The following is a 12867-nucleotide window of genomic DNA, read 5'->3' as shown; positions in this document are numbered from 1 at the left end:
AAACAGGCAGAAGGATACACAAGAGGTCATCCCCAATAGCAATGTGAATCCACAGCCACCAGACATCCTGACAGGTGCTGAGTCTCACAAATGATCAGATCCATGCCCATTCCACATGGGGCACCACTTCCCTCTCTCAGCAGAAATGGAAGAGACTGGGCAGGTGTAGAGAAGCAGCCTGGAGATACCTATATGGGCAGAAATGATCTAGGTTTTGCACGCTCTCTGGCCCAGCAAGCCTCTTCCCGTACATCGCACAGAAACACTAGGATACGTGAAAATAAGCAAGCTGGAAAACAACATGTAAAGCAGACTCTGTTTTTGTTTTTAAAATATTTGTGTAGAGGTAGAAAAACACCTGGGGAGACATGTACCTGGATGACGATAGTTGTTAGTTGTGAGAAGTGTGCTGCAGACCCAGGGTGCGGAGGTGGCACTTTTCCCTTTATAACCGTGGGCTGTTGTTTTGATATGTTCTGAGTATATGCCACTTGTGTAATTTAAAACATAGTCATTCACAAAAACCTGTCTTCTCTGCCTTGTTCCTAGCTGGTCTCTCTCCCTGGGATGTTCTGTGCTTCAGATCAGCCTGGAGAATTTCTCTTCACGCTTCAAAACCCTGATCAAGGATCGTAGGGAAGCTTTATTTGAGTTCTTTCCCTGGGGCCCTTCAGGGCCTCCCTGGTCCCTAACCAAGGTTGCTCACGGTAAAGCCCCGTCTGAAGGACAGACCTGACTCCCCCTTGCTGTGCAGCTTCGAGCAAGTGGCTTGGGCTCTCTGAACCCCAGCTCCTCATCAGTCAAGACCACATCTTGCAGGGTTGTTGGAAGGATCATATGAGGAAGACGGAGGTTTCTTGGAGAGGCCACCCAGCAAGGAGATACTTCTAACGCCATTTTATTCCTCCAACCTAGGCTCATCCTGGGTAGCCCAATGGGCTTCAGACTGAGCCCCCAAGCCCACCTCCACTCTTAGAAGACCAGGGTGTTTGGGGACCCTGGGAAAACTGCCTGCCCTTTCTATTCCTCCTTCTCCCACAGAACCAAAGGCTGCCAGGGCCGGCGGGAGTGCCAGTGGGGTGCCCTAGGCTATTTGTAGGTGTTCTCATGTCTTTATCCCACCCAACTCAGGGGGTTCCTCACAGATCGTCTGTCCAGTATCACTAGGGAAACTGAGGACCGGTGGGAGCAAGGATAGGGGGAGGGTCTCACGATCTCTCCCACTGGTATGTGGGCTGGAGTTGGGGAGCGGGCATCCCTGGAGAGGGGAGCGGCAGCTGCTCCCTCCCACAGCCCCATCTGTCCTCCTCGCCTGGCCCCAGCCTATACTGCCAGGCTCCCCAGGGGACCCTGGGAAAATACTGCCTCTGCTCCTTCTCCCTGGCCCCTCCCCTGCCAGGTCTGGCTGTTCTGATGTTCTGATGCTGTGAGGCCGGGATCCAGGTTTCCCAGGCTTTGAGGGGATGCTGGCATGGGCCCCCCACTTTCCTCAGAATCTAGGGATGAAGGGGACTTTCTACACACACACACACAAACACACACACACACCCCACCAGCCCTGACACCAGCCCATCCTGCTTCCTCACCTTGGACGGTATGGCCTGTCCCCTCTCCAATGTGCCAGCCTCCTCCTGGGCCTCCCAGCCTCCAGGCCCATGCCCTGCACTCTGTCTCTTCTTCCTACAGGTGAGGCCACCACAGGCGTCTTTCTTAACCTCTTAATTATGAAATATTTCAGTTATCTAAAAATATAGCTAATAATATAAGCAACACCATGGTAGCCTTGGTATTGATTTTCTATGCTGCATCACAAACCGCCACACACCTAGCCCCTTGAAACCACACGTGTTTGGTATCCCACGGTTTCCATGGGTCAGGATCCCAGGCATAGCTCAGTCGCAGCCTCTGCCCAGGGCCTCGCCAGGCTGCAGTCCACCTGCCGACCAGGGCTGGCTTCTCATCAGAGGCTCAACTAGGAAGGGATCTGCAACCCAGCCCCTCCAGGTTACTGGCAGAGCTCATCTCCCTGCAGCTGTAGGGGTCTCAGCAGCTCACTCCTGCACAGAGCACAGCTGACGGAGGCGTCGAGAACTGGTGAAGCACAGCCCGATAACATTCCCCCGCCTTGCGTATGCTATTGGCTGCACACAGGTCACGCTCCTGCTCACTCTCCAGGGCACAAACTCCAGGAGTTAGGACAGTGGAGGCAGCGTCAAGTCCCTTTGACACCCTCCCCAGCCCAGCTTAAGGAGGGAAACACCACGGAGATCATAGAACTCTCCTGACCTTGTTGTCCCCTTTCCCCGCCTCCAGAGATAGCCAGGGCTTCATTTTCCCATGCATGTTGTTATACTTTTACTCTAAGTGTATAAATCCTTAATGCATTATTCTGCATGTTTGTATGTTTTTTATAAACGGTGTCACAATGATGCTTTCAATGACTGGCTTGTGTTGCTCACTGCTATGCTGGGGCTGCTCCTCCATGCTCACATATGGAGTCAGTTCCTTCGTTCTCACTGTAGTGTCATAGTCCGCTGTGCAGCTGTAACACAATGTATTTGCTCATTCTGCTTAAGATGGATATTTCAGTCATGCCTGCCTGTTGCCACCATAAACAGTGCAGCAGTGAGTGTTCTTGTCTCTATTCCCACGTGTGAGGGTTTCCCTGGGGGTATAAGCCTTAGAAGTGCAATTACTGGGACAAGAGACTTCACATTCACGTCTACAAGAGGAGGCCAAAAGGCCAGGCCTTGTGGCTCACGCCTGTAATCCTAGCACCTTGGGAGGCCGAGGTGTGAGGATCACTTGAGGCCAGGAATTCGGGACCAACCTGGGTAACACAGTGAAACCCCATCTCTCCAGAAAAATACAAAAAATTAGCCAGGCATGGTGGTGCACACCTGTAGTCCCAGCTACCCAGGAGGCAGAGGTGGGAGGATCACCTGAGCCTGGGAGGTCGAGGCTGTAGTGAGCTGTGATTATGCCACTGCCCTCCAGCCTAGGTGACAGAGTGAGACCCCATCTAAAAAATGAAAGAAAAAAAAAAGAAGGCCAAAGGATTTTCCAAATTGGTTGTTCCAATGTATGTTCCCACCAGCAGGGTGTGGGAATTTCCGTTGCTCCATTTCCTTGTCAACACTTGGCAATGTCAAACTGACATTTTTACCAATTTCTTGGGTATAAAACTGAATCTCATTGCTGCTGAGGGATCTTTCTAGAACATACTACAGATTCCATCCTCCCCTTGCTTTAAATCTTCTTAAGGTCTCCCCCTCCCAGGACACAATCCATGCTCTGTGGCCTGGCGTCTGAGCCCTGCCTGGTGTAGCCCCTGCCCCTCTCTGGGCTCTATTCCCATCATCCCTTCAGTCCCAGCTGCAGTCGACTACAGATGCCTGCTTTCTCCACTGAGCCACAGAGCCTGGTGCATGCTGTTCCCTTTGCATGGAACCACTCCCATGTTACAAGGCTTCTGCTTTATTAAGAAATAAATCACCAAACAGGTCACCTGTGTGTTTTAAATATTCACATTGAAGACGTTAATGCCTTTGGTGCATCAAAAAGACATTGCATTATAATTGTGCTTGTCAAATGATAATTTCAGGGTTTAGAACAGAGTTCTCAACCTCGCTGCTGTTGACATTTGGGGCTGCATGATTCTTTGTGGTGGAGGCTGTCCTGTGCACTAGACAGGGATGCTCAGCAGAAGCCCTGCCTGGCCTCCACCCAGGAGATGCCAGTAGCAACTCCTCCAGTCATTGCCAAATGTTCCCTGGGGAGGGAGGACTGTCCCTGTTGAGAACCACTGATTTAGGAGATGAAATCCTCTTGTGCCCAGGACAGGGTGGTCTGCAAATGGGCACATGATCATAGCCATGTGATGAACACCTTCTTCCCACCTTGAAATGTTCCATGACTGAACGAACTACCTCCCTGGGGAAGGATGTCCAGTGTCGACATCCAAGACCCTTCATGTGTGTGAGGCTGACCCTGCTGGAACCTCCCTCTCCAAGTGCTGCCAAGGTGTCACCTCCTCTGACCAGCCTTCCCAGACACCCCAGACAGTGTCACCTCTCCTTCCAGCGAGTGTTGCAGCTGCATTCGCACATTGGTGTGTGTCTGCTCCTTCTCCCAGAGCCTGGGGTTGGGAGTTCCCTGCGTGGGAGGACAGGGGTGATGCTGCTGAATTCAACTGTTTCCAGCCCCCACTCAGACCAGCGCAGGGAAGAATTGTGAATCTGAATTGTTGGCTGCATAGGAGCTGCCCAGGCCCTTCGCTAGCTGACCTAGTAAAACCCAGATGTGCCCTGGGCTCCAGGAAGCAGGCCTGACTTGGGTCATGGGAGGGCCCAGGCTGAGAGAGGCATGAGGCAGCCAGATCTCCCAGTGAGGGACAGCAGGGCCCACACTTTTGGAGACACAGCAGGGCTACAGGCCTCATGGAGGGCCTGTGTGCACATGTGGGACCACGTGTACAGGTGTGCTCACATGCATAGGGGCATGGGTGTCTCAGCATGCCTGTGGAGGTGTGGGGCACCCAATCTGACCTCCCTAAGAGCCCCAGCTTCCTGTAAGCCCCCATCTTGCTTTGTTTTCCCTCATGGCATCTATGACACCTGCCATCATGCTAAATGTTCATGCATTATCACTTTCTCCTATCTCCCCAACTGCATGTCAGTATCATAAGGGCAAGGCTCTGTCTAGTGCCTTCACTGACATATGGACCCCCAGACCCAGGGGAGCGCCTGGCACACGGCATGTGTGTGGACGAGTGCTCAGGAAACATGTGTGGGTGGCTGGGTGGCTGGGTGTGTGAGTGACTGGGTGTGTGGGTGGCTGGGTGGCTGGGTGGGTGGGTGGCTGGGTGGTCAGGCGGGTGGGCGGCCGGGCGTGTAGGTGGCCGGGTGGCTGGGTGGCTGGGCGTGTGGGTGGCTGGGTGGCTGGGTGGCTAGGTGGGTGGGTAGGTGGGTGGATTGATGGGTAGGTGCATGAGGAGATGGGTGGCTATCTGCTGGTGTAGATGTGTGCATATGCATGCACGCCTTTACTCTGGAAGATACTTCAGGCTTTTTTGTTCTACAAAAAAGACCCAGGAAACTCCATACCCCAGAAACTGCAGAGCCCTGTGGGTGAATGGAGAGGCTCTGGGGTTTGGATCCTCCTGGAGGCTTCGAGTAACTGAGAAACTCAGGGTCACAGCCCTGCCTAGGGTTGCTCCATGCCAGGGGAACTGGGAGCTGGGACCCTTGAGGAGGGGAGCTACCCTAACTGGTTGAAGCAACTTGGAACTCAGAAGGCCCCACAAATGATGCCTTCACTCAGGCAGTAAATCCCTACTTGGGGCTAGATCTGAGCCTCCAGAGACCACATGGGCCACCACCAGGAAGGGTATACTTGAGTTAGGATGGCAGGGAAGGAATCTGGGGAACCCACTGGGCACCTGTCATCACTGGCTTGGAGGACTGGGCAGGAAGGCTGCCTGAAGAGGTCTGAGAGCTGAGCTGAGATCGCCCTGGCACCACTGGGGAGGATGTGAGCTCATTGGCCCTTCTATGGTTGCGTAGCCCACTATCTTCCCACCCCATCGGCCACCAATCTGCATGTGAGCCTGCATGTAAGCCTGACCATGGGGCTGTCTGCCTATCATACCTTCCAATGGCTCACCAGGCAGGCTGCCCTTTCATCTGTCTCTGCCCACCCATTATCAACACTGCCAGGATGCCAACACATGCACACACAGCTCCTTCTCCATTCTGACCTCCCCACAGTAACCCTGTGAGAGGGGACCATCATTACTTCCCTTTTACAGATGAGATGAGGATGCTGGGGCACAGCCAGGTTATATGACTTCCCCAAGGACACATGGCTGGGGAGTGGCAGTGCTGGGGTTGGAGCCCAGGCTGTGTCACCTGACAGGCTGAGCTCTTCCCCACTGTGGGATCTGCCCCTTAGCCCGTCTGTCTGTCCATCCGCCCATCCACTCTGTGGCTGCCCACTATTCAGCCCCTTCACTCACCTGCCACTCTGTCCATCCAGCCGCCCGTCCATCCATCCATCGCTGTCGCCCATCCATCCTGGAGCTAATGCAGTTAGAGGACCAGGGGCCCTGAGGGGAGAGAAGGCCCCAAACTGCCCATCTGGCCGGGCCTGGGTGGCCGGGGGTGGGGTGGGCTGCCCAGGCCAGGCAGGGCTGCAAGGGGCTGGAGGGAATTAGCTGAGTGACTGCCAGGATCATCTAATTAGGAACTCTAGTGATAAGCAGATAGGATCGGGGGTGATTAGAATCCTTTTAAAAAGCCACTCCATTAATTACAGAGACAGAGAGGGGCCTCTGGCTGCTCCGAATACCAATTGGCTGCTTAATCGGCTCCATCAGCTCGCCCCGGGGAGACCTTCCTGGTACTGCTGTGTGACCTTGGGTATGCTCTGCCCTCTCTGGGCCTCGCTTGGTTGCTGAAGGTCCTTCTCTCCCTGGCCATGGCTCGGGGTTGGCTATAGGGTAGGCCTGAGATGAGGGACATGGGATATCAGAGGCCAGGAAGGCTAGGCTGGCTCCCCGGAGAGGGCAAAGCCCTAAAAGCATCCCCTGGTGAATGGGGACAGAGAGGCTTGAAGAGGGAAGGTGGCCTGACAGCATCGAGGGTGGACCATGTGGGGCCTGAGTGTGCACTCACACCTGTGTGTCCCTGTCCCTCCAGCAGGCCCCATGGAGGCCTCAGAGCCCCTGCTGCTCCCCCTTGGCTCCCCAAACGCTGGCGTGGAAGGAGACTAGCCTGAACCCTTTGTAGAAGGGAAATTCCTCTGCACGCTGCCCAGCTCCACGGTCCACAGCAGCCTTCATGGGGAGCTCCTCACAGGGGCCTCCATCTCAGGATGCCATTGATGGTGAGGGGCAGGATCTGTTCCCAGGTGACACACCTGTTCCCGTAAGTCCTACCAAGTGGTCTGTTCTGTGTGCCCTAAGACAGCCCTGAAAGGGCAGCAGTGAGGGGGTCTCCAGGCCTGTCTCCATCCTGGCTGACTCCCACAGACCCATCCCAGGAACAGGGGTCGGAGCAGGGCAGTGGCTGGAAGAAAGTTCCCCTGGGAGTACAGTGCAGACCAGAGCCAGAGTCTCCAACAAGGCAGGGAGGGCCGGAACGGGGAGGCGGCCACAGGATTCTCAGATGCCTTGTTATGCTAGGTCCCTTGTCTCTTAACATTGTTGTCACCACCCCCTCCCTCACTGTCCTGATTCCATCATCATGGAAACTTCAGGCTTCACCTTTGCAATGTCAGGCCACCAATACCCTCAGCGGTGTCACCATCACCATCAACACCGCAGTGTCCCGTCCCCATCTCCTCTACCACCGCCACCATCCCCACTATCACTATCATCTCCGTCACCATCACCATGGTGCTGTCCACCTGTGTCAGCGTTGTGTCACCACCACATCACTGTCACCACACTTCCTCCACCTCCATCTCCACCCACCATCCCACCTGCGACATCAACTTATCAGCACTGCCATCTCTACCGCCGCCAGTACCACCACTCCCACCGCCTTCGCCATCACCACCGTCATCGCCTCCTCTATTACCACCACCATCACCACCACTGGGTCTGCCTCAGCCAGACCCACCACTGTCTCTAATTAGACTGCCACCACCACCACCGCCACCACCACTGCCCCTCCAATGCCTCCCTGATGCCACCAACTGCTTCCTCACTGGTATCCTCACACTCACCTCCACCACTACCACCAACTTCATCTGAGCTGCCGTCACCCTCACAGTACAAAGCCCTCAAATGCATACCAAGGAGGAGGATGTTTACTACAAGCTGCACCCTGAACAGTCTGGGACCAGCGGTCAGGGAACAAGGAATTGAGATGGTCACCAGCAGCTTCCAGGTGAGCAGCTCTCTAGAGCTTGCCTGGGAGCTGCTGAGGAGCTCATGGTATTCCAGGAAGCCCCCCATCCATGCCTCAGCCTGTGGCTTGGAAGCAGGGGCTTCGCAGAAGATTGCCCTGAGCTGTTGCAAAGCTCTCCATTGTCACCTGCCTGCAACGGCCTCTCTTTTCCACTCTCCAAATCTCGTGTAATGGCAGGCTCTAACCTGGAACTATACTGGTGACAGGATTCTGGAAAATCCCTCAGATTTCTCCAGGATGCAAGGAGACCATAGAAGAGGTTGGTGTAATGCCAAGTTAGCAACAGAAAATACAGAGCCCCACACGTCAGTGCCATTACCATCGCCATTGGCATTCACATCAGCATTTCCACCACTGCGTCCTTCTCACCACTCAGCACCCCCCTCTACCATTGCCTCTTCCACAACCACCCTCACCACCATCCTCCATTAATAGCACAATTCCTGCCTCCTACCCCATCACCACCACTGGTGACCCCGGCACCAGCAGCACCGACACTGCTCCCAGCAAAGCCATCGTTACCATCCCCGGTCAGTCCCGCCATTAGCATCTGGCATATGTTGGAGAACTGCTCACTCCCTCTTCCCTATGGGAATCTCAGACTTGTCTCCTTATTGCCCTGAGATTTGCAGAACCTTCCTGAAGGAAACATTCTTTGCCCCACAGATGCTGGCCTTGACCATGGGATGCAGCAAGAGTGCCACACATCATGGACCAACAGAAGCTTTCAGAGGCAGCACGTTCCTGCTGGCTCTGAGTGGCACCCTCATGAGAGAAGAGTGTGTGGGTCAGAGCTGCTCCTCCAGCCTGGGACCCGTAGTGAGAAGCTATGGGAGGCGGGGCCCTGGCAACTGCCTGCAGGCACCAGCTAGTGAAGTTGGGGGAACCAGATGCTTGTCGTGAACGTCGTGAACCACTGAGAGGTGAAAGCTGTCACTGTGGCAGAGCCGAACAAGATGCAACCTCTGCTACTTCCACCATCTTCACCTTCATCGTCACCATTACTGTCACCACTGCCAACCACACCAAGGGCTCACTAGGAGCCATTCCCATCACCTCCTCATCATACCTGCACCATCACTGCCAACCACAACACAGGCTCACTATTACCATCTCCTCTGGCATGACCATCCCCACCACCACTACCATCATCAGTTACTCTCCAGCACAAATCTTACTGCTGTCACCACCAGCATCACCATCACCATGACCAAGTCCAGCACACTCCCACCATGACCACTACCTCCACACCAACACTGCTACCATGGTCACCTCTACTATTTAATGACACCTTATCCATCTCCATGGACACCCACCGTGCCTCTCCCCACGGGCACCACAGTCAACAGCAGCGCCTCTCCCACTGCCACCGCCATCATGGAGAACTGGGCAGGGCAAGCATCTTTCTCCTGCCCCAGTGGACAAGCCTGCAAGGGACAGCAGGTGCTAACTAGTAACAGAGACATAGTGACAAAAATCCAGCCACAGAGATAAAGAACCAGGTTCATCTGTAGCTACATCCAGTAGAGAAGTTCTGCTCTTCAACTCCTCTGCCAAGCCACATGTGTCAGCAGGTGTAGGTGGGTGGATGCCCGGCACTGGGGGTAAGTCATGCTCTTGATAAGCTGCATGGAGAGACAGCGATGGTCACTGGAGGCTGGGTTTGCAAAGTGTCTCTACAGTCTGTCTCCATCCCTCCTGGCATTTGGGATTGGTTAGAACATACTATCCCCTGCTAGGAGCCTGAAACCTAGCACCCATGAGCATTGGAAGAAAAGAGAAAGAGAGAGGGAGGATAATAGAAAGGGATAAAGACTGGAAAAAGGAAGAAGAGAAAGAAGGGAGGAATGAAGGAAGGAAGGAGGAAGGAAAAATGCCAAGAGTGAAGAAGGGAGGGAAGGGAGAAGGGGGAAGGGAGGGAGGGAAGAAGGAAGGAAAGAAGGAAGGAAGGAAGGAGAAAGGGAGGAACGAAGAGGAAAGAAGGAAGGAAAAAAGGGAGGTAGGGAGGAAGAAAGGAGGGAAGGAGTGGGAAAGGGAGGAAGGGAGGAGGGAAGGAAGGAAGGGAAGGGAAAGGAAGAGGGAGGGAGGAAGGAAAGAAGGAAGGAAGGAAGGAAGGGAGGAAGGAAGGAAGGAAAGAAAGCAGGCAGGTTATCTTTAGTTAAGACTTGGTGACCCAAACATCTAGGCTCTTTATTGGTGTGGTTAGTAGGTGGTTTAGCATGGTTTTGATCTTAACTGGAGTGGGGTGAGGTGAAGGTAGGAACAGATATTAATCATTATTGTGAATTGCTGTTTCTATATATGATCCAACACCAGAACAAGAATTAAAGGAATATAAATGCCTAAGAATATTTGGTTACCTCACTCACCCGATTCGTTTTCTAGGGCTGTTACAAATTATTACAAACTGGGTAGCTTAAAACAAAATAAATCTCTTCCCCCCAGTTCTGGAGGCCAGGGATCTGAAATCGAGGTGTTAGCAGGGCTGCACTCCCTCTGGAGGCTGCAGAGAGAGCCCTCCTGGCCCCCAGCTTCTGGCTGCATCAGTGTCCACCTCCTATAAGGACATGTGTCACTGGATTTAGGGCCACTTAGATAATCCAGGATGATCTCATCTCAACATCCTTAATTTAATTACATCCGAAAAGATCCTTTTTCCAAATAAGCTCACATTCAGAGGTTCCAAGGATTAGGACAGGAACGTATCTTTTTGGGGGCCACCATTCAACCTGCTACACTCAGTAATCAATATTTATCATCAATCCCTATTTTTCTTACCAGAATTGAGTGGAACGCTTCTTTGGATTTGCTGTCCGCTGCAGCCTTGGCCCTGGTTTCACATCCCCTCCCTCACTGACTCGCTGTGTGACCTTGAGCACTGCATGTCTCTGAGCCTTGTTCATCCAAGTGTTTACCGATGGCCCTCGTACGCCAGCCACTGTCCTAGACAGGGACAGACTTTCCTGCCTTTGTGGAGCTTACCGCGGAAGACCTGGCCAGATAATGGGCACGAGAAAAGCAGACTCTTTTCCCCACCCCAGCCTGCCTGAATCCCACCTTGGCCTCCTCTTGCCTTAGCCGCTGCCTAGCCATCGGCAGAGTGGACATACCCAGAAGGCCCTCGCCCATCTCCCCCACCACGGCCACGGACCTTTGTCACCCACCAAGGCTAGAATCTCATGGCCAATCCTGCCTCTGCCCTTTGGCTCCCGGGGTTCAGCCCACACCACCTGAGTCACAGAGCATCCCGTTCCCACCCACCGCTGTGGCCGCCTCAGTGACAGGGGCAGGCCCATATGCCCAGCTTTGCCTGGTGCAGAGCTGGGGGCGGGGGTAGGCCACGCCCTGAGAGCTGATGTCATAAAGGGAGCTCTGGAGGGCAGCCCACCCTGACCTGGCCCCTCAGCGGCAGTGTCCCTCCCCTCCCCCCACCCCTCTCAGTGGGCGCCCCTCCAGTCCCTGAGAACTGGTACTATGAAAAGGTGAACTCCCCAGCAGAATCTTGCCTGGAGCCTGAGGAGTCCAGCCAGGCCCCTGCTGAAGGGCCCCAGACCACCGGCCACCTCTCTCCACCGTCCATCTGACCAGCTGGGCCCCTGAGCCCACCTGGCCTCCACGTCCCCTCTCCTCTCACCCACACCCCTGGCCATGGCTAACTACTACGAAGTGCTGGGCGTGCAGGCCAGCGCTTCCCCGGAGGACATCAAGAAAGCCTACCGCAAGCTGGCCCTTCGCTGGCACCCCGACAAGAACCCTGACAACAAGGAGGAAGCTGAGAAGAAGTTCAAGCAGGTGTCTGAGGCCTACGAGGTCCTGTCCGACTCCAAGAAGCGCTCCCTGTACGACCGCGCAGGCTGTGACAGCTGGCGGGCTGGCGGCGGGGCCAGCACGCCCTACGGCAGCCCCTTCGACACCGGCTACACCTTCCGTAACCCTGAGGACATCTTCCGGGAGTTTTTCGGTGGCCTGGACCCCTTCTCCTTTGAGTTCTGGGACAGCCCATTCAACAGTGACCGTGGTGGCCGGGGCCATGGCCTGCGGGGGGCCTTCTCGGCGGGCTTTGGAGAGTTCCCAGCCTTCATGGAGGCCTTCTCATCCTTCAACACGCTGGGCCGCAGCGGGGGCAGCCACACCACCTTCTCATCCACTTCCTTCGGGGGCTCCGGCTCTGGCAGCTCGGGGTTCAAGTCGGTGATGTCGTCCACCGAGATGATCAATGGCCACAAGGTCACCACCAAGCGCATCGTGGAGAACGGGCAGGAGCGTGTGGAGGTGGAGGAAGATGGGCAGCTCAAGTCGGTGACTGTGAATGGCAAGGAGCAGCTCAAATGGATGGATAGCAAGTAGGCGCCGGCCACCTGGCTCTGCCTTCCTTCTGTCACCACCATGAACGGGGCAGCAAACACATGGGGCCGCAGACATAGCCCGATGGTTAATAAATGTGCCAAGTGAGTTCATGGAACAGCTTGCCCAGCTTTGTGGGGATGTGGGGCCAGCTCCAGCCTAGTGGACATGAAGGAGGGTGTGGATGCTGCCTCCAGGGCCTGCGCTGTTTCCATCAGGAAGCCAGGGGTGGTTCCGCATGGGGGTCTGTCATCTCTCCTGTGCCCACCATCTGGGTTGACAAATAACGTGGCTGCCCTGTCCTGATTACCTCAAACCCAACCCTGACCTGTATCCATTCTCTACTGCTGGCCCCTGCCATCTGCACAGGCCTTGCTGTTCCAGTTCTCAGCCTTCCCCTTTCTACCCACCCACATAGGTTCTTCCTGGGACAGCTGTGCCAAACTCACGTTCAATCGCATTGCCTGGTGGCTTTAAACCAGGCTCCCCCGCTCTAAGCATAAGAACTGCACGTCTCATCCTCACCATGAGGGCCTGGTGGCCTGGGCCCACCCATCTGCCTCTGGCCCTCTGCCTCTGACCTCCCACCGTGCTGGCTTCCCCAGTTGTT

At 54.9% G+C, this 12867-nt stretch overlaps 1 protein-coding gene across 1 annotated transcript; it reads left to right on the top strand.

The window, feature by feature from the left end:
- Positions 1-11309: 11309 nt before the first annotated feature.
- DNAJB8 (DnaJ heat shock protein family (Hsp40) member B8) lies at positions 11310-12372 on the top strand. Its single transcript, XM_025377078.1, has one exon. It carries the CDS (start codon positions 11562-11564, stop codon positions 12258-12260), a length of 699 nt encoding a protein of 232 aa, XP_025232863.1. The 5' UTR covers positions 11310-11561; the 3' UTR covers positions 12261-12372.
- Positions 12373-12867: the final 495 nt, after the last annotated feature.

The sequence above is a fragment of the Theropithecus gelada genome, chromosome 2 (genome assembly GCF_003255815.1).
Source record: "Theropithecus gelada isolate Dixy chromosome 2, Tgel_1.0, whole genome shotgun sequence".
Classification (NCBI taxonomy): domain Eukaryota; kingdom Metazoa; phylum Chordata; class Mammalia; order Primates; family Cercopithecidae; genus Theropithecus; species Theropithecus gelada.
Note: the sequence above shows the minus strand (reverse complement) of the source record. Positions and strands in the feature narration are given on the sequence as shown.

Bases quoted from the DNA above. Each gene is read 5' to 3' on its own strand.
- DNAJB8 (XM_025377078.1), top strand. From the start codon at position 11,562: ATGGCTAACTACTACGAAGTGCTGGGCGTGCAGGCCAGCGCTTCCCCG.